The following is a 19,926-nucleotide window of genomic DNA, read 5'->3' on the forward strand; positions in this document are numbered from 1 at the left end:
ACCGTTCCTGTCGTATCATTGCCAGCAACATCCCAATCAAACATAGACCCATGATTTTTTTTGTTTTGGTTTTTTTTGGTAAGCATGATATTGGTCGGTGTCCCGAAAACAATAATCAACATTAAACCTATTGCTCCGTGTGACGGGAAAAAAAGCTTTTGAAAAGTGTTGACGTGCGTTCTTTAGTTGAGTTAAAAGTTATACAGTCTTAAGATGGTTCCCAGCGTTACTGGGTCCACGACTGAGCGAGAAAAAGGGAGGGGAAAAAACAATCAACGAGATATTCTTGTTTAGTGCTTATGTGGGCGTTGTGAAATCTAACTGGTATTTCACGTGTTACTATCCAAAAGAAATGATGCTTGCATGTACAGAACAACTTGTGTGTGTATGTTGGGATTTGGTTTGTTTGATGGCATGAACAAGGCTGATTTATATTGTCTAAATTTAAGTAATTGTTTAATGTTTTTATTTTTAATACGGTTCGCGGTAAATTCACTCAATTTATGTACAATTTAAGATTGTCAAGCTTTGCAACGGACAATGAACGGTTTTGTTCTCGGTCACTTTATATTGTTGCGCTGGTTTAAAACCTCACGCATTATACTGTCGATGTTAATTCAAGTCTAACAGTGTATATATGAGCCCAGTAGGGACCATATGTACTCTATCAGAGCACTGGATATTTTACTGCGTATATCTGCATGCATTAATGTGGCGGCGTATGAACGTCTTTCTGGGATGAAAACACGAGTAGTCTAATGTGGATATTCAGAAGCCTATTGATCGCGAATTATTTGCGGTGTCACCTTCACCAACCATTCCTGGCGTCGGGGTTTCGGAGTGGGATGCAGTGCAATCAGGGGAGCTCAGTCTTCCGTTACCTGGAGGATGCGCGTTGCCCTACTGACCTCCCAGCTCAAAGCGGAGGTTTACATCCCAACCGAATGAGGCCGCGAGTGGAGGCACTCACCTCCTTAGTGTACACGTCCCACGCGTTATCAATAATAATAGTAATTATTATTATTATTATTATTATTATGCAAAGACACGAATTTAAAAACATACCCCGGACAGAGGAGCTTGGCACAGGGATATGTGTAGCCTATGGCTCTCCAGGCTGAACTCGCAGAGGTGCAACGCTCGCGCGCGTGGGGCAGGAAGTGGAGGGATATATTTCACAAGGCCCTGCAATCTGGGGCATCAGGTGTTGTTTCCTGTTTCGGGGGGCGTAAATCACGCAGACGTGGCTGACACATCGCTGAAGGGAGCGCGCGGCAGGAAAGGAGCGGGCTGCGCGCAGTTCTTAGAGGGCTTTCCTGCCGTTTCTGCATCATGTGCGGTGGCTGTCTGTGGAATGTGCTGTCAACAGGAAGCCTTAGTCTGACTGCTGGAAAAGAGCTCTCTGGCCAAAGCTGGGCACACTGCTAATCTAAGCTCTTGCACTCACTCCCAGTTCAAAAAGTTTCGAAGGACAGATCGCAATCACCGATGAGACGAGACTAAAATCTGGTGTCTGGATGCTTAAAATCCGCCAAGGCCACAGGTGTGCCCGTTTAGAAATAGGATCCATTAAAAGTTGAATGACTGGTTTTTTAGTGGCTCAGGTTTATCTTTATTAGAATGCCAAATTCTATTTTATTTTTTGTTATAGAGTCATCTCTCTGTACTCAGCCATTATTTAGGCGTATGTACCCGGATTCCAATCACATAAGAACCCAAAAAGAGTTAAATAAGTTTAAGTCAAGGTCGCGAGCAACCGCAATGGTGCAATAAATTGCGCCGCCTACGCGCGCGGCGCATATCATATACCCAATTCGCCGCTACAAGGGACCGGTCTGTGAACTTCTGAAAGCTACGCATAGGGGATATTGACGGTTACAAAATTTCCTTTGCCTTGTAGCAAAAAAAGTACTACAGAGTATTCGCGTCATTTTCACGTCATGGATAAACAAATGTGTAAAATAAATTCTGTGCTCTGAGTAGTTTGTATTGTAGGGTAAGGTAACACAATTCTGAACACTTTGCCTTTTCAAAATTTCCACAATTGAAAATATTAAACTTTACACTGTGTTACACTATTTAATTATTAGCCCTATAAACTAATAAACGTGTTCTGCTACATTTAAATGGAGTAAATACGGAATATGCACTCTGTAGGGCCTAAAATAAATGTGTGCGCTGACAAGAACGGGTAATTTGAGAAGTCCTTTATTTTCAGGTAAAGCGGTTGTTCTTGCACTTTTGATATTGATGCGTAATGGTATTAACACCACCCGAATATTTTATAATTATATAATGTATTATGTGATGTTAATGTTTTTTAAATTGATATTTAAACAAAAGGTAATTGATGAAAAAGTGTAATTGATAAAACTGAGAAAATTAAACACGTAGGCATTAAAATCGACCATTACATGAAAATCACGTTTTATTAAGGAAGAGGTTTTGTATTTAGTTTCTTCTTTCTTTTTTCTTTCTTTGCGTCTCAAGTTGCAATCAAGGAGGAGCTGAAATTCCTTCGGGACTTTAAAACCTGCTCCTGAACTATAAGAGCTGCGAACACACGGAAGGAGTGAATCACAGCTCGTGAGGCGGAGTTCAGCCCAACACTTCTCAATATCTGCACGGCACACAAATCTGAGCATTCAGCACAGGTTAGTCTGTATGTACCAGAGCAAGAACGGGTTTAAACAGATTGTTTTTTCCTACAATAATCAGCCTTTCAGCGAGAAACTCACAAAGATAATTTCTGTGGTACAAGAAACTAATTACCTGGAAAGAAAAAACAATTAGTCTACCGGAAGAGGGGACGCACGAATCACGGCAGAAGTTTATTTCAGGACCGCAGGCGCGCAGATGGCCACTTTGATTAGTGCGTACTCCCCGTGGCCGGAGAGCTTCGAGTCCTCCGCGGGAGAGGGAGACCTGCCGGACGGACACGCTGCGCACAGACCCGCGGGGGACAAAGGCGCGGAGCCGCGCATTAGAAGACCCATGAACGCCTTCATGGTTTGGGCGAAAGATGAACGCAAGCGGCTTGCGGTGCAGAATCCAGACCTTCATAATGCGGAACTGAGCAAAATGCTAGGTGAGCCGAAAACCACGATTCCCCCAAAAGAATCTTGTATTATTATTATTATTATTATTATAATTATTATTATTATTATTATTATTATTGTTAGCAACACATTGATATTACAATCAGTGTCTTGTAATAACAACAGCAGTTTAAAATATTAATGGTAATAATGATAATAATAATAATAATAATAATAATAAATATTTTTATTTTTATTATTAACAATGTTATTCTCCTGGATGGTGTTCCGTTTGTAAAATATTACAGCTTGTTGAAACTGTATTTTACATTACATTTTGGTAGCTTTAGTACCGTCGATACGATTGCTTCCCTCTTCTTCCAGCTATTATTATTATTATTATTATAACAATAATAATATTTTATTAATACTAAATTAAAGTTTTGTATAAATACAGGATACACAGCCGATTGTACTGGCTGTGTGTCCTGACTGCAGATGTAAAGACTCGCGCTAACCGCACTGAGGTTGGCTTTTCAACTGAGAAAGAAGTTTTGTGTAAACTTTTATTCCATACGAGCAGCGCCTTCGAAGGGTCAATAAAAACTTGCGAGCCTTGTAGAAAAAAATAGTATACGCGTAGTATTAAAATGTGTCTTCCGTTCAGAAGTTCGACGAGCTTAAATAGTTGAAAACGTTTCAGTGTGTAACCTTCCTTGACTTACTGTGGTCCGTGAAACACTTATGACTCATCCAGATATTATAACGAATCATGCTTATTTATGATATCATGCGTCGCCGACAGTTGCTGTGAACTAAAGCACCCATTTAAGTGCCTTTTGATATTATAATATTAACCCCACGAAATAACTTTGTCACAGATATTCAAACGTGATTTCCTCGTTTTAAATACTGTTGCAGTAATGCGCGGTTTTAATTACGTTGGAAGAAATAGAGTTCCAGCCAATGACAGACCATTACAATTATTTGTTCGTTTTTTAATATATTTTGTTTTCACAGCCACTTGGTCAAGAAGTTTTACTCCGCTGACAGCATTTAGGCGAACACCTCGGCTTGAACATCCAACCAGCTTGTACTGATTTCACTCGGCTTAAACATCCGACCAGTTTGTACTGATTTCATAAATCCAATAGGCCTACCGTCAGAAATTTCAGTCTTATTACGACATTGAGAAGGTTGTAATTCAACCTGTATTAGGCTGGATGTTGTCATTTCTATAATTCCTAAGTTGGAGAAAACCCACAATTCGTAGCATATTTAAGACGGTAAAATTTAAAATTCATAAATCCAATTGTCAAAACTGATTCTGTGAAAAATTTGAAACCCGCAAGACGGTCAGTGATATCTTATCGAATCATATACAATTTAAGTGACGTGAATAAATAAACGTACATCTAGAAATGAAATTAGATTTTATTATCATATACAATCTGTTTTCTGTCAAAAACAAATGCCATGTAAAGTATCAGTTTTAGGGCGGTGGATGTAAATACATATATTTTCTGAAGGTCTTTGTGTTTTATTAGTAGAAGAGTGAGACGGTTGTGTTGGCTGATCTCTGCACTTGTGTTTGAGTCTCTGGATAGGAGTGTCTGCTCCGTGTCTGTAACGCTACGAAAGGCCTTCAGGTGATGGGATGAGCTGGAAAGTGTTTATTGCTGGTGAAACACGTTTCTGATACCTCCAGCTACCTTAATTTAAACTTAATTTATTCATTTATTTTACAAAAGGCAAACATATTTAATACTTTATTTAAAAAGGACTGCATATTATTTCCCCCCGGTTTTACTAATCCAAACTGTTATGAGTTGAGAAGAGGCGAATTTGGCGGCAGTGTAGCACAGTGGGTAAGGAACTGCGCTTGTAACAAAAAGGTCATAGGTTTGATTCCCGGGTAGGACACTGCCGTTGTACCCTTGAGCAAGGTACTTAACCTGATTTGCTTCAGTATATATCCAGCTGCATAAATGGATACAATGTAAAAAAATAAAAATGCTATGTAAAAGTAGTGTAAGTCGCTCTGGATAAGAGCATCTGCTAAATGTCTGTAATGTAATGTAGAATTTCATATGTTTGCTCCTTAACGTGTCAAATAAATAATGTTATGTATTCTCTCAATTTTGTGTTAGACCCAGCTGAGAAGCATACTATTCAAACACATGAACAAAATTATAGTTTTTCAGTTTCAATGCAGGTATTACTGAACCAGAGCTAAACAGAGTTACATCCTTATGCAGAGATTTGCCCCCTTTGATGTAGCTTTGGGGTTGTGGGCAGGGGCGTGGGTCAGTGGGAGATGATGTAGGTTTGGGGTTGTGGGAGGGGCGTGGGTCAGTGGGAGAAGATGTAGGTTTGGGGTTGTGGGCGGGGCGTGGGTCAGTGGGAGATGATGTAGGTTTGGGGTTGTGGGAGGGGCGTGGGTCAGTGGGAGAAGATGTAGGTTTGGGGTTGTGGGCGGGGCGTGGGTCAGTGGGAGGTGATGTAGGTTTGGGGTTGTGGGTGGGGCGTGGGTCAGTGGGAGATGATGTAGGTTTGGGGTTGTGGGCGGGGCGTGGGTCAGTGGGAGGTGATGTAGGTTTGGGGTTGTGGGCGGGGCGTGGGTCAGTGGGAGATGATGTAGGTTTGGGGTTGTGGGCGGGGCGTGGGTCAGTGGGAGAAGATGTAGGTTTGGGGTTGTGGGCGGGGCGTGGGTCAGTGGGAGAAGATGTAGGTTTGGGGTTGTGGGCGGGGCGTGGGTCAGTGGGAGGTGATGTAGGGTTGGGGTTAGGGATGTGGGCGGGGCGTGGGTCGGTGCGAGGTGCTGATTGGCTGCTGTCTGTGCGCAGGGAAGTCGTGGAAGGCGCTGTCCCCGGGGCAGAAGCGGCCGTATGTGGAGGAGGCGGAGAGGCTGCGGGTGCAGCACATGCAGGACTACCCCAACTACAAGTACCGCCCCCGCAGGAAGAAGCAGCTGAAGCGCGCCTGCAAGCGGGCGGAGCCGGGCTTCCTGCTGGGCAGCCTGGGCCCCGACCAGAACGCCCTGCCCGACTGCCACGCCCGCTGCCACGCCCTGGAGCCCGAGGAGGAGGCGGTCGCCGGCCTCCCCACCATCCGCGCGTTCCGCGACCCCCCGGGGCCCGGCCGGTTCGACTCCTACCCCTACGGCCTCCCCACCCCACCGGAGATGTCCCCGCTCGACGACCCCTCTTCCACCTCCTCTTCCTCCTTCTACTCCTCCTCCCCCTCCCCCTCCTCCTCCTCCTCCTGCCCCAAATCCCACATGAGCGGCCCGGCCCCCTACCACCCTGACTTCTCCCAGAATTCCCTGCACTGCGGTGGCTCCGCCCACATGGTGATGCCCCCACCCTCCTATTACAGCCCCTCCTTCCCCCCAGTGCCCCACAGCCTGCCCCCCCATCTGGGCCAGCTGTCCCCCCCACCTGAACATGGCAACCATGGCAGCCACGGCAACCACGGTCACCTGGAGACGCTGGACCAGCTGACCCAGGCCGAGCTGTTGGCGGAGGTGGACAGGGACGAGTTTGATCAGTACCTGAACTCCAGCGCACACCTGGACCAGGGCGTGGCCGTCACGGGACACATCCAGGTGACGCCCGTCAGCTGCCCCTCCAGCACCTCCGAAACCAGTCTGATCTCTGTGCTGGCCGATGCCACCGCCGCGTACTACAACAACTACGGGATCTCCTAAACACCTCCACCCAGCCCCCAGCCCCCCACCCACACCCCACCCCACCCCCCACCACCGCCGCCGCTTACTACAACAACTACGGGATCTCCTAAACACCTCCACCCAGCCCCCAGCCCCCCACCCACACCCCACCCCACCCCCCACCACCGCCGCTGCTTACTACAACAACTACGGGATCTCCTAAACACCTCCACCCAGCCCCCAGCCCCCCACCCACACACCCCACCCCACCCCACCCCCCACCACCGCCGCCGCTTACTACAACAACTACGGGATCTCCTAAACACCTCCACCTCACCCCCAGCCCCCCACCCACACCTCACCCCCCCCCCCCCCCACCCCATCTCCATCCTTCCTGCTACTGGCTACCCCTAGATGCCCCCCCCACCCCCCCATCCCATGCACACGCACACGCATTTATGACGGGGAGCAGCTATAAAATGCTATATCGCCAATGGAGACCTCTGCCCATAGCAGGGGGACTGACGAAGAAAATGAGAGAGAGAGAGAGAGAGAGGAGGACACTTTGGGTTTTTGGGATGAGCTCAGGGATGAACAGATAAACACTGAAGTTTTTTTTTTGCTTCTGTCTCTCGTCTCTGGAAAAAACGCACCAGTGGACTTGCTGTGGTTTAATTATGTTTTGTAATTGTTTTGGCATGTACAGATATATACTATTTATATGCTAATGTTGCGTATTATAGCGGTTGTTTCTTATTCGCTGTTTAAATGTGTATGTCCCTTTATTTAGTGAAAGTGGGAGTTTTACCTCTGCGGCTGGCTGCTAGCAGCACTCATTGACTGCTGCCACCGCCGTGGGTCCTGAAGAAAACCTTCCATCGTTTTCCTTTTCACTCTTAATATGTAACTTACTCACATTAGTATTGATGAGAAAAATAATAATGATAATTATGATAATTACTGTATGCTGATTTAGGTTTGTGAAATTAATTTAAATGCAAATAGAAGGACTCTATATAAATAAAGAGAGCTGGTCAAGCCCGTGGGCACCCATACAGCAGCGGGTAGTGGTGGCATCCGGGCCTGCAGGTGAGGGCAGTGAGACATGATGTCACTTTGTGTGTGTTATGCAATAAGCTACAACCACCTGCAGTTCTCTGGTAAACTGCATTGTGTGTATGTGCAGTGCGACCGGTGACATGGCAGGTGACCTTGTGTAATTTGAGCAGACAGGAGAAGATGATGTATCATAGGTGAGCTCTTTCTGTCAGACCCAGCCGGGTCAAAATCATCTGTGGAAATAAAGGTATTAAATAAACATATTATTCATAATATAAAATCTATTGTTCTTCAGTTTCCATGTGCATTCTACTGGACCAAAGAGTAGTAAACACATTTATAGAGTACACACACACACACACACACGCACGTACGTACGCACACACGCTTACATGCTCACATGCTCACACGCTCACACGCTTACACGCACACACACGCACACACGCTCGCACACACACGCACACGCTCACACGCTCACACGCACACACGCACACACGCACACACGTTCACACGCTCACACGCACATACGCTTACATGCTCACATGCTCACACGATTACACGCTCACACACTCGCATGCTCACACGCTCACACGCTCACACGCACACACGCACACGCTCACACGCTCACACACGCACACGCTCACACGCTCACACGCACACACGCACACACGCTCACACGCTCACACGCTCACACGATTACACGCACACATGCTCACACGCACACACGCTCACACGATTACACGCACACACGATTACACGCACACACGCTCACATGCTCACGCACACACGCTCACACGATTACACGCACACACGTTCACACGCTTACATGCTCACACGATTACACGCTCACACACTCGCATGCTCACACGCTTACATGCTCACACGCACACACGCTTACACGCTCACACGCTCACACGCACACACGCTCACACGCTCACACGATTACACTCACACACGCTCACATGCTCACACTCACACGATTACACGCACACACGTTCACACGCTTACATGCTCACACGATTACACGCTCACACACTCGCATGCTCACACGCTTACATGCTCACACGCTCACATGCTTATATGCTCACACGCTCACACGCTCACACTCTCACACGCTCACGCGCTTACATGCTCATACGATTACACGCTCACATGCTCACACGCACACATGCTAACACGCACACACGCTTACATGCTCACACGATTACACGCTCACACACTCGCATGCTCACACGCTTACATGCTCACACGCTAACGCTCACACGCTCACACGCTCACATGCTCACACGCTCACACACACACACACTTACACGCTCACATGCTCACACGCTTACACGCTCACACGCTTACATGCGCACATGCTCACACGCTTACACGCTCACACGCTCACACGCACACATGCACACACGCACACACGCTCACACGCTCACACGATTACACGCTCACACGCTCACACGATTACACGCTCACACGCTCACACGCACACACGCTCACACGCTTACATGCTCACACGATTACACGCTCACATGCTCACATGCTCACACGCACACATGCTCACACGCACACACGCTCACACGCACACACGCTCACACAATTACACGCACACATGCTCACACGCACACACGCTCACATGCTCACACGCTCACACGCACACACGCTCACACGCACACACGCTCACACGCTCACACTCGCACACGCTCACACGCTCACACGCGCACACGCACACACGCTCACACGCGCACACGCACACACGCTCACACGATTACATGCTCACACGCTCACACGCTCACATGCTCACACGCTTACACGCGCACATGCTCACATGCTCACATGCTCACACGCTTACACGCGCACATGCTCACACGCTCACATGCTCACACGCTTACACGCTCACACTCTCACACGCTCACACGCGCACACGCACACACGCTCACACGATTACACGCACACACGCTCACACGCTCACACGCACACACGCTCACACGCTTACACGCGCACATGCTCTCATGCTCACACGCACACACGCTCACACGCTCACACGCACACACGCTCACACACGCACACGCGCACACGCTTACACGCTCACACGCTCACACGCGCACACGCACACACGCTCACACGCTCACACGCTCACACGCTCACACGCGTGGGCGAATGCGGGAAGCACATGTACAGTCGCTCGTGCCGATAGGTTTTTTCTCGGTGAGCGCTGAGGCTGTGTGGTATCTTGCCAGTGCAGACTTCGGGAATCTTGAGGGATATAAATAAATAAGAGAAGGCTGTTGACTATTTTACACGTTCCACATTTTTCCTTTTTATTCTTCTTTTGATAAAAGGAATTCTAGGGGCTTTGACAAATCCTGGTGTCTGGCTGTTCTTCCTGCGTTTTTGGGAATGGTTGAGTCGCGTTAGTGGCGCAGAGGATGTGCCAGAGGAGAGGTGTTTCCTGCCTGATAAGCGAACGTCTCGGTCAGGATGTTTGGGTCCCGGCTGTCCCGTATTAAAAGGCCGTCGGGAGGGAAGAGGACGCACTCTGTGCTCAGCGAGAGGAAACACCGTGTGCTGATTAGCATCTTACGCCCTTATGACTTTACACGCCTTATTCAACCCACTAAACATACGCGTGAACACACACTTACTCACTCACACACGCACACACACACACTTACTCACTCACACACGCACACACACACACTTACTCACGCAGACACATACACACTCACACACACGCACACACACACACTAACTCACTCACACACGCACACACACACACTTACTCACTCACACACGCACACACACACACTTACTCACTCACACACGCACACACACACACTTACTCACTCACACACGCACACACACACACTAACTCACTCAGACACATACACACTCACACACACACACTCACTCACTCAGACACATACACACTCACACACACACACACACTCACACACACACGCACACATACACACTTACTCACACACGCACACACACACACTAACTCACTCAGACACATACACACTCACACACACTCACACACACGCACACACACACACTAACTCACTCAGACACATACACACTCACACACACACACACTCACTCACTCAGACACATACACACTCACACATACTCACACACACGCACACACACACACTCACTCACTCAGACACATACACACTCACACACACACACACTCACTCACTAACTCAGACACATACACACTTACACACACACGCACACTCACTCAATCAGACACATACACACGCACACACACTCACTCACTCACTCACTCACACACACACACACACACACACACTCACATGCTCACATACACATACTCACACACACTCACACACACACGCACACTCACTCACTCACTCACTCACTCACACACACACACACACACACACACTCACATGCTCACACACACACACATAGACCACAGACATACATACAAGGGAGAAAGCCCCTACAGTTTCTTGCATGTAGAAGGACAGAAATAAGCCCTATCAACAATGCACTAGTTGTAATATTGCTATTACTACTGCTATAAACAACCATGGGATATTATGATTATGATTATTATGATGATGATGATGATTATTATTATTATTACTATTATTATTAAGAAGAAGAAGAGGTATTTATGTTGCCATTTCTGCCATAAAATGCTTTTCTGGATCTTTTAAAGTGAAATTTTTTTTTCTTGTGAAAATTTTTTGAATAATGATAATAATTTGCTGTTGCCTGCGGGTTAACTGCCAAGTCAGAGGAAGACAACCCTAACTGTAACACTGACCTTTCACCTCTGACCCTTCGTTAATAACAGTACCTGCAGTAGGTCAGTGTGGAGACTAACCTGGGCCCCACTCTGCGGGATACTGCACCCCTGGGACCAGCCAGGTACCCCTCTCTCTCTAACCCTAACCCTAACCCAGGTACCCCTCTCTCTCTAACCCTAACCCTAACCCAGGTACCCCGTCTCTCTCTAACCCTAACCCTAACACCAATCCCACAGACGTACAGATCATAAATCACACAGACAGACAGGCCGACAAATATCAGGTCTGCAGACTCTGTTGTATATATTATTTATTTCTATATGTAAATGTCTGGGGAACAGGGCAAAATGTGTACTCCTGGTACAGCACGTGCCGGGGGGGGGAGGGGGCTGTTCCACCCAGACCTTACTCCTGACAATATGTGTACCAGTCTCCTCCAAAATTACTGCCACCCTCGATAATCATTATTAAATAACACTGGCACATGAGCTATACTGTTATTTTACGCGTGTGGAACATATCTGACCTTACCAATGATTCAGAGGAATCAAGCACAGTTTCCTCTAATTTCATTGCTTTTCCCATAATGTCTGAAGAAACTGGATAACACACTGGGGATCTATGGTAATTTCTCCTTACACAATCTTTGCAGATCTCTGATAACTTTTCATGTGCACTTATAGTCTGACCTCTCTGCCATCTGCAATTTATTTTCATAAATAATTGATTAACAAAAAAACCTAACCTTGGAAAGAGTGAAGTGTTATGTGTATGAGACGGGATGTGTCTGGGACACCCAGTGGGGTCTGGCAGCTGTGCTGGCCCTGTCTGAGGCACAGTCCACATTAAGGCCAGGTGTGTTAATCAGAGCAGGTACTGAAATAGCCAGGAAGAGCTGGTCTGAGGCCCTCTCCGTCTGCTTTAAACACGGTCCGCCGTCTCGTTGTCTGTTTGTCAGGTAGTCTCCTTCCTGTTTCCTGTTTCCTGCCACAGAAATGCTCAGACATCTAGCTAAAGCCCATGGCCTTGCTGTGACTCAGCTGTGCTAAAACACTAGGCCTCAGTGCTATGACTCAGCTCTGCTAAAACACTAGGCCTCAGTGCTGTGACTCAGCTCTGCTAAAACACTAGGCCTCAGTGCTGTGACTCAGCTCTGCTAAAACACTAGGCCTCAGTGCTATGACTCAGCTCTGCTAAAACACTAGGCCTCAGTGCTATGACTCAGCTCTGCTAAAACACTAGGCCTCAGTGCTGTGACTCAGCTCTGCTAAAACACTAGGCCTCAGTGCTGTGACTCTGCTCTGCTAAAACACTAGGCCTCAGTGCTGTGACTCAGCTCTGCTAAAACACTAGGCCTCAGTGCTGTGACTCAGCTCTGCTAAAACACTAGGCCTCAGTGCTGTGACTCAGCTCTGCTAAAACACTAGGCCTCAGTGCTGTGACTCAGCTCTGCTAAAACACTAGGCCTCAGTGCTGTGACTCAGCTCTGCTAAAACACTAGGCCTCAGTGCTGTGACTCCAGGTCTGGGATCTAAGCTTGCCTGCAGCATTTTTAGGAAAGTCAAATAAGGGTGAATTAATAAACAGTATTCCCATTTTTCTTCATGTTGCTGTTGTCCTTGGTAATGTAAAATCATGTATTAATAAACTCAGACCTGCTGTGAACAGCCACACAGAAACACACCCCAGCATTCAGACGCACTTACAGGACGAGGCTCCGATTTTTACACATTCCTCATTATTACAGTGCCAGGTACTGCATTCGCTGCGAAGACAAAGGGCCGGAAAAATCTCTACGAAGCATATAATCATAATTTGGTACCTTAATGAAAAAGAAAAATAGGGAGAGAAGCTCTTTCCAGAAAAGCAGAGGGGGGTGGGGATGAGGGAGGAGTTAATTTGTTGCAGAATAATAACAGGTTTTATGATTTGTACCTGGCAGAGGATGCTGGCTGCTTGTGTAAGGAAGCAGCTATGTGGAGCAGAGGATTATGGGACGAAGCTGCTATTGTGCTGTGTGGCGCGGGCTGCGGGGGGGTGGGGCGGGGGGGGGCGTACGGGGCTACAGCAGGGCGCGGGAAGAATAGAGCAGACTGTGCGAGGGAAGCCTGCCATGCACTGAGGTGCCACAGCAGGGCTGGAGACGCCCCCAAACCGGCGCTGCCCACCTCCACCTGGGAGAGAATGCTGCAGCCGGTCAGCCGCACACCTGTTTCCCAGAGATAGAGCCGCACAACGGGCCTGAGTCTGGCCCACAGCGCCGCGCTGCTCTCTGTGGACCGAGCCGAACAAACCCACCGAACGAGCCCCCCAAAATAACCCCCAAAATAACACACTGAACAAACCCTCACAAATCAACCCTCACAGACAGACCCTCACAGACAAACCCTCATAAACAAACCCTCACAGATAAACCCTCATACACAAACCCTCACAGACAGACCCTCACAGACAAACCCTCACAGACAAACCCTCATAAAAGACCCTCACAGACAGACCCTCATAAAAGACCCTCACAGACAGACCCTCACATGCAAACCCTCACAGACAGACCCTCACAGGCAAAGCCTCACAGACAGACCCTCACAGACAGACCCTCACAGATAGACCCTCACATGCAAACCCTCACAGACAGACCCTCACAGGCAAAGCCTCACAGATAGACCCTCACATGCAAACCCTCACAGACAGACCCTCACAGGCAAAGCCTCACAGACAGACCCTCACAGACAGACCCTCACAGACAGACCCTCACAGACAGACCCTCACAGGCAGACCCTCACAGACAGACCCTCACAGGCAAAGCCTCACAGACAGACCCTCACAGACAGACCCTCACAGGCAGACCCTCACAGACAGACCCTCACAGACAGACCCTCACAGGCAAAGCCTCACAGACAGACCCTCACAGACAGACCCTCACAGGCAGACCCTCACAGACAGACCCTCACAGGCAAACCCGTCTGCCAGGCTTCAGCCCCTCTCAGGCCTCACAGCACCCTTTTCCTTCTGCTGCTGTCTGTCCTGCAGATACAGCGACTGCAACGTTTTACAAGCAATTACACTGCAGCATGTGGGTCCTAATCTACCTGAGAATCTCACACGCACATACTCACACATACATGCTCTCACACACACACACACACACACACATGCTCACGTACACATATACACACACACATGCTCACATACACACTCACACACACACACACACACACATGCTCACATACACACACACACATGCTCACATACACATACACACATGCTCACATACACATACACACACACACACATGCTCACATACACACACACACACACACACACACATGCTCACATACACATATACACACACACATGCTCACATACACATACACACATGCTCACATACACACACACACACACACACACGCTCACATACACACACACACACACACACACGCTCACATACACACACACACACACACACACACACACACACATACATGCTTACACACACACACACACACATGCTCACATACACACACACACACACACACACACATGCTCACATACACACACACACACACACGCACACACATACATGCTTACACACACATGCAAACACATACATGCTCACATGCCCACACGCACACACGCACACACACACATGCACACAGACTCACACGCATATTCACAAATGCCTGCATGCATATACATACATATCCAAGCATGTATTATTACACATAATGATTTAAAGGTGGGGGGTCTAAGGAATCTCTGACCTCACTTCCTCCCAGCCCTGCATCTCAACAGCAGGCAGAGGGAAATGAGTCAGAAATTTCCCCGCATTCTCGGCTATGCGGAAATAGTATATGAGCTAAAACCTGCTGCTGACACACTGGGACATTCACAGACACCGTCTACGCTGAGATCCATCACCTTTAACGGGACATTCACAGACACCGTCTACGCTGAGATCCATCACCTTTAACGGGACATTCACAGACACCGTCTACGCTGAGATCCATCACCTTTAACGGGACATTCACAGACACCGTCTACGCTGAGATCCATCACCTTTAACGGGACATTCACAGACACCGTCTACGCTGAGATCCATCACCTTTAACGGGACATTCACAGACACCGTCTACGCTGAGATCCATCACCTTTAACGGGACATTCACAGACACCGTCTACGCTGAGATCCATCACCTTTAACGGGACATTCACAGACACCGTCTACGCTGAGATCCATCACCTTTCACGGGACATTCACAGACACTGTCTACGCTGAGATCCATCACCTTTCACGGGACATTCACAGACACCGTCTACGCTGAGATCCATCACCTTTAACGGGACATTCACAGACACCGTCTACGCTGAGATCCATCACCTTTCACGGGACATTCACAGACACTGTCTACGCTGAGATCCATCACCTTTCACGGGACATTCACAGACACTGTCTACGGTGAGATCCAGCAGCAGAGCGTTTGGTGTGCAGCTCCCTCAAAGGGAAAAAAGTGCTGTTTAACGCCTAAATTAACAAAAGAGCTTTGCTCATATTAACTCTCTGAGCATCAGTATGTGCTGAGTAGGCGAGGCGGTGAGGGGGGGCGGGGGTGGGGGGGTGCTTTAAAAGGGCAATGGGCTCTTGGGGAAACCCACGTCCCTTTGACCTTTATATCTGAGTAATTATCATTTTGTGGAAACTTTTACACACAGACCCATTAGTTTAGTGACCAGAGGTATGTAGACACCTCAAAATCAGGACATGTAAATTCTGTAGCGATTATGCCTGTCCCATGTAGGGAATACTCTAGTGATCACGCCTGTCCCATGTAGGGAATACTCCAGTGATCGTACCTGTCCCATGTAGGGAATACTCTAGTGATCGCACCTGTCCCATGTAGTGAATACTCCAGTGATCACACCTGTCCCATGTAGTGAATACTCTAGTGATCGTACCTGTCCCATGTAGGGAATACTCCAGTGATCGTACCTGTCCCATTTAGGGAATACTCCAGTGATCGTACCTGTCCCATGTAGGGAATACTCTAGTGATCGTACCTGTCCCATGTAGGGAATACTCCAGTGATCGTACCTGTCCCATTTAGGGAATACTCCAGTGATCGTACCTGTCCCATGTAGGGAATACTTTAGTGATCGTACCTGTCCCATGTAGGGAATACTCCAGTGAGCACAGTGGTCAGGCTGGGAGACGTCACTCAGAAGATGTGGCAGTGTGTCCAGGTGTCCCAGAGGGTCTGTGTATTTCTAAAAGTAGTAGACGCAACAGAACTCGCCATCTAAACTTAGGACTGATATTTCACTCTCTGCAGTGAAAAGTGGACTAAAAGACAAATTCTCCAGATTTGATTTCAGCAGTCCATCCGCTGTTGCTCCAATGTAATACATTACACTTCATATTAAGGAAATATTAAGAGAATGAAATCTGCAAAAACAGCAGGACAAATGTTCCAGAAGAGTTAAGATTCTGATCAGAGGCCTGCAGTGACCTCACTGTGCTCTGATAGTCCCTCACGACTCACACGAGGGGAAAGGAAGAGAGCGCAGTTTATAACACAGAAAAGGGGGCTCCCAAAGCCCCCCAAAACACTCCCTGCAAACTGCAGGTAAACACCAGCGCCGGGCTGTTTACCACGCTAGCATAAGGAACCATGTCTTAATCACGAAGCCGTTAAAAACAGATTAAATTCAATTCACCTTTATTTATATCTTGGAAGATCATTGAGGGTGACCCTCTTTTATAATGATGTCGAGCTAACAGAAAAAAAACATATTAATACTTTTTAAGTCTTTTTAAAATACGTCTTTAGTACATTATAAATACTAGCTGAATATTTATGGAAATCATAAGATTACCCATGTTTTACCAACCAAATTCTGGCTTTTTCTGAAGGTTTTTGAAATTGTTATAAAATTTTATGGGAAAGTCTAATTTATTAAATATGCTTGTAATGACAAATGTCAAAAAACTTTCAAATGGTGAAATATTTTGGACAGGATTACAGATAGAAAGATTCAAGGACCCCATACTGGAACACCGTAAAAAAAATAAAAATAAAAAAGAATATAGTGACAAAATATATCCTAAACGGTGAAAAATATAAACCATGTGCAAAGCATTAGGCGTAGGTTATCTAGTTTGATTGTATAAAGCCAAATACTTAGGGAGAACAAAATTGGCCGGGATAAAATATGAGCACGCGCCTGCAAATCGCCTGAAAGTATCTAACATTCCGCCGAATGAATCTACTCATTCATCCATGGTGAACTGGTTTTTATTATCATTATCGTATACCCGGCTTTGCTAAGCAGATGTCTAATAATATCCTACCGATGTCAACCTATGCACCTAAAACGTGCTACGTTAAGCAATAAAAGCATCCGTTCCGGTGTGTTAATTTGAAGCCTGGATGTACGTTTAATAATTTAGTACTATATTGAAAATACGTTTACTTTCATTATTGTTGAAACCCGTAAAAAGCCTTCACGGCTCCACGTCGCCAGCTTCGTCAGGATGGCCGAGCGGTCTAAGGCGCTGCGTTCAGGTCGCAGTCTCCTCTGGAGGCGTGGGTTCGAATCCCACTTCTGACATGAGCGTTCATTTTTCGTCATGGATGCTAATGAGACAATCGGAAATACTATGAAATAGCATCACGTGAAATTTAAATATGCTCAACTATGAACTAGTTGCCATAATCCTGCAGCTACAAACCCCCTGCCAATCCCATCATTCTGAAACAGCAGTTCCCTACAGTCTGTTTGGTTGCGTACAGCTCAAATATTGAGCTGGTTACACACAATGTTTTGTCCTGCCTTCTGCACTTTCACAGTTTAATTATCATCCAGCCAATTACTTTCCCTGGGTGTAATGGCTTTATAGCTCTCTGGGGGCACTTTGTTCATGTGTTATTTGGTACCAGGGTTTAGTGCCTCTGCTGGTACTATATGGAACTGCAACCCTATGGTGGTGCACCTGATTCACCTCCTTATTCCGGATGACAGAAGCATCTGTAGAGTCTGAGAGAGACTATATAATGCTTATTTAATTTATGTGTATTTCAGCAGGGTTTCTTAGCCCATATGTGGAAGTACTTGTGCTGGTGCACCTGCCCAAGCCTTAATCTTTCTCTGGTAAACATGAGGAGTGACACAAGCTGTTTATATCTCACAGATACTTTACATCAGTATGACCCAAACAGACATAGACTTCCCCATGTAACCTACTGAAAATGCTGACACATACATTAATACATTAGCCCTGTCTCACATGCTAGGAAGTATTGAGACCTGAATGTTGAGAGTATGGTTTAAATGTTTCCTGCATTATGGGGGTGACTCAGTAAACAGAAGCATGTGCAGTGAGCTGAGCCTGCTGCTGGTCTCTCGTGAGGTCATAGCAGTTCATATCAGTCAGGGAGCAGGGATTTCTGGCTTTGTGGGGATTATGGAAAGCCAGTAACCTGTTATATCTATAATCCCCCCCACTCCCCCACCCCCCAACTGACCGCAGCTCCTTCATGGTCATGAGGTCCAACTTCACCATCTTCTCCGCTTCTTCCTCCCTGTCTTCCTCTTCCTCCCCATCTCCCTGTTCATCCAGCTCTATATTCCTCAGGCCATGCTTCAGTGATTATTGAGCCAGGTTTAGCACTTTCTCCTGCAGTGCAGCACCACGCACAGCACGTAGCTTTGGCACTCAGTTCAGTTACAGGTATGGACCTGGATTCAAACTCTGACTCACAGTTAAATGCAGGCATTTGGTTTTGACACATAATTGCGAGACAATCGCTATTAAAGGTACTGCTTATGATACTAATAATATTGATGGAGTGCTTCACAGTGAAGTGACAGCTCACCTCGGCCTCAAAGTGCTTCACAGTGAAGTGACAGCTCACCTCAGCCTCAAAGTGCTTCACAGTGAAGTGACAGCTCACCTCGGCCTCAAAGTGCTTCACAGTGAAGTGACAGCTCACCTCAGCCTCAAAGTGCTTCACAGTGAAGTGGAAACTCACCTCAGCCCTCCTCCACAGGCTTCCCACGGCAGCATGACATGTCACCTTCTCTAATCCAGTGTCCAGCTCTGTCACTGGGCTGTAATCCTGGGGGGGTCACATGGCTGAGGTCACATGGCAGAGAGCCCAGGAGTGGAAGCTCCAATATGAATGTCAACATGAACATTCAAGCTGTGTGCCAGCATTAAGAAAAACAATGTTCTTAAGACCTAGTTTCCTGAGTGGGAGGGTGGGGGTGTGGGGGTCAGGCAGGTTGAGCTGAGGGGAGCTGGGGGTGGGGGTGTGGACGGGGGTGTGAGGGTCAGGCAGGTTGGGCTGAGGGGGGCTGGGGGTGGAGTGGTATAGGGGGGTGT

General features: G+C 47.3%; 1 protein-coding gene and 1 non-coding gene across 2 annotated transcripts; both read left to right on the top strand.

Moving 5' to 3' along the window:
- The first annotated feature begins 2,448 nt into the window (after positions 1–2,448).
- Positions 2,449–6,791, top strand: sox7 (SRY-box transcription factor 7). The gene is made up of 2 exons (XM_035423452.1): positions 2,449–3,088; positions 5,885–6,791. Exons 1-2 carry the CDS (start codon positions 2,857–2,859, stop codon positions 6,745–6,747), a joined length of 1,095 nt encoding a protein of 364 aa, XP_035279343.1. The 5' UTR covers positions 2,449–2,856; the 3' UTR covers positions 6,748–6,791.
- An 11,278-nt stretch (positions 6,792–18,069) lies between these two features.
- trnal-cag lies at positions 18,070–18,152 on the top strand. Its single transcript has one exon. It is a non-coding gene; the product is annotated as a tRNA-Leu (tRNA).
- Positions 18,153–19,926: the final 1,774 nt, after the last annotated feature.

Source organism: Anguilla anguilla, chromosome 6 (assembly GCF_013347855.1).
Source record: "Anguilla anguilla isolate fAngAng1 chromosome 6, fAngAng1.pri, whole genome shotgun sequence".
NCBI lineage: Eukaryota > Metazoa > Chordata > Actinopteri > Anguilliformes > Anguillidae > Anguilla > Anguilla anguilla.

What these genes read in the sequence shown, in the direction of transcription:
- sox7 (XM_035423452.1), top strand. Translation starts at nt 2,857, where the DNA reads ATGGCCACTTTGATTAGTGCGTACTCCCCGTGGCCGGAGAGCTTCGAG. An exon ending in GGAACTGAGCAAAATGCTAG is followed by an intron (nt 3,089 to 5,884) that starts GTGAGCCGAAAA and finishes GTCTGTGCGCAG; the next exon opens with GGAAGTCGTGGAAGGCGCTG.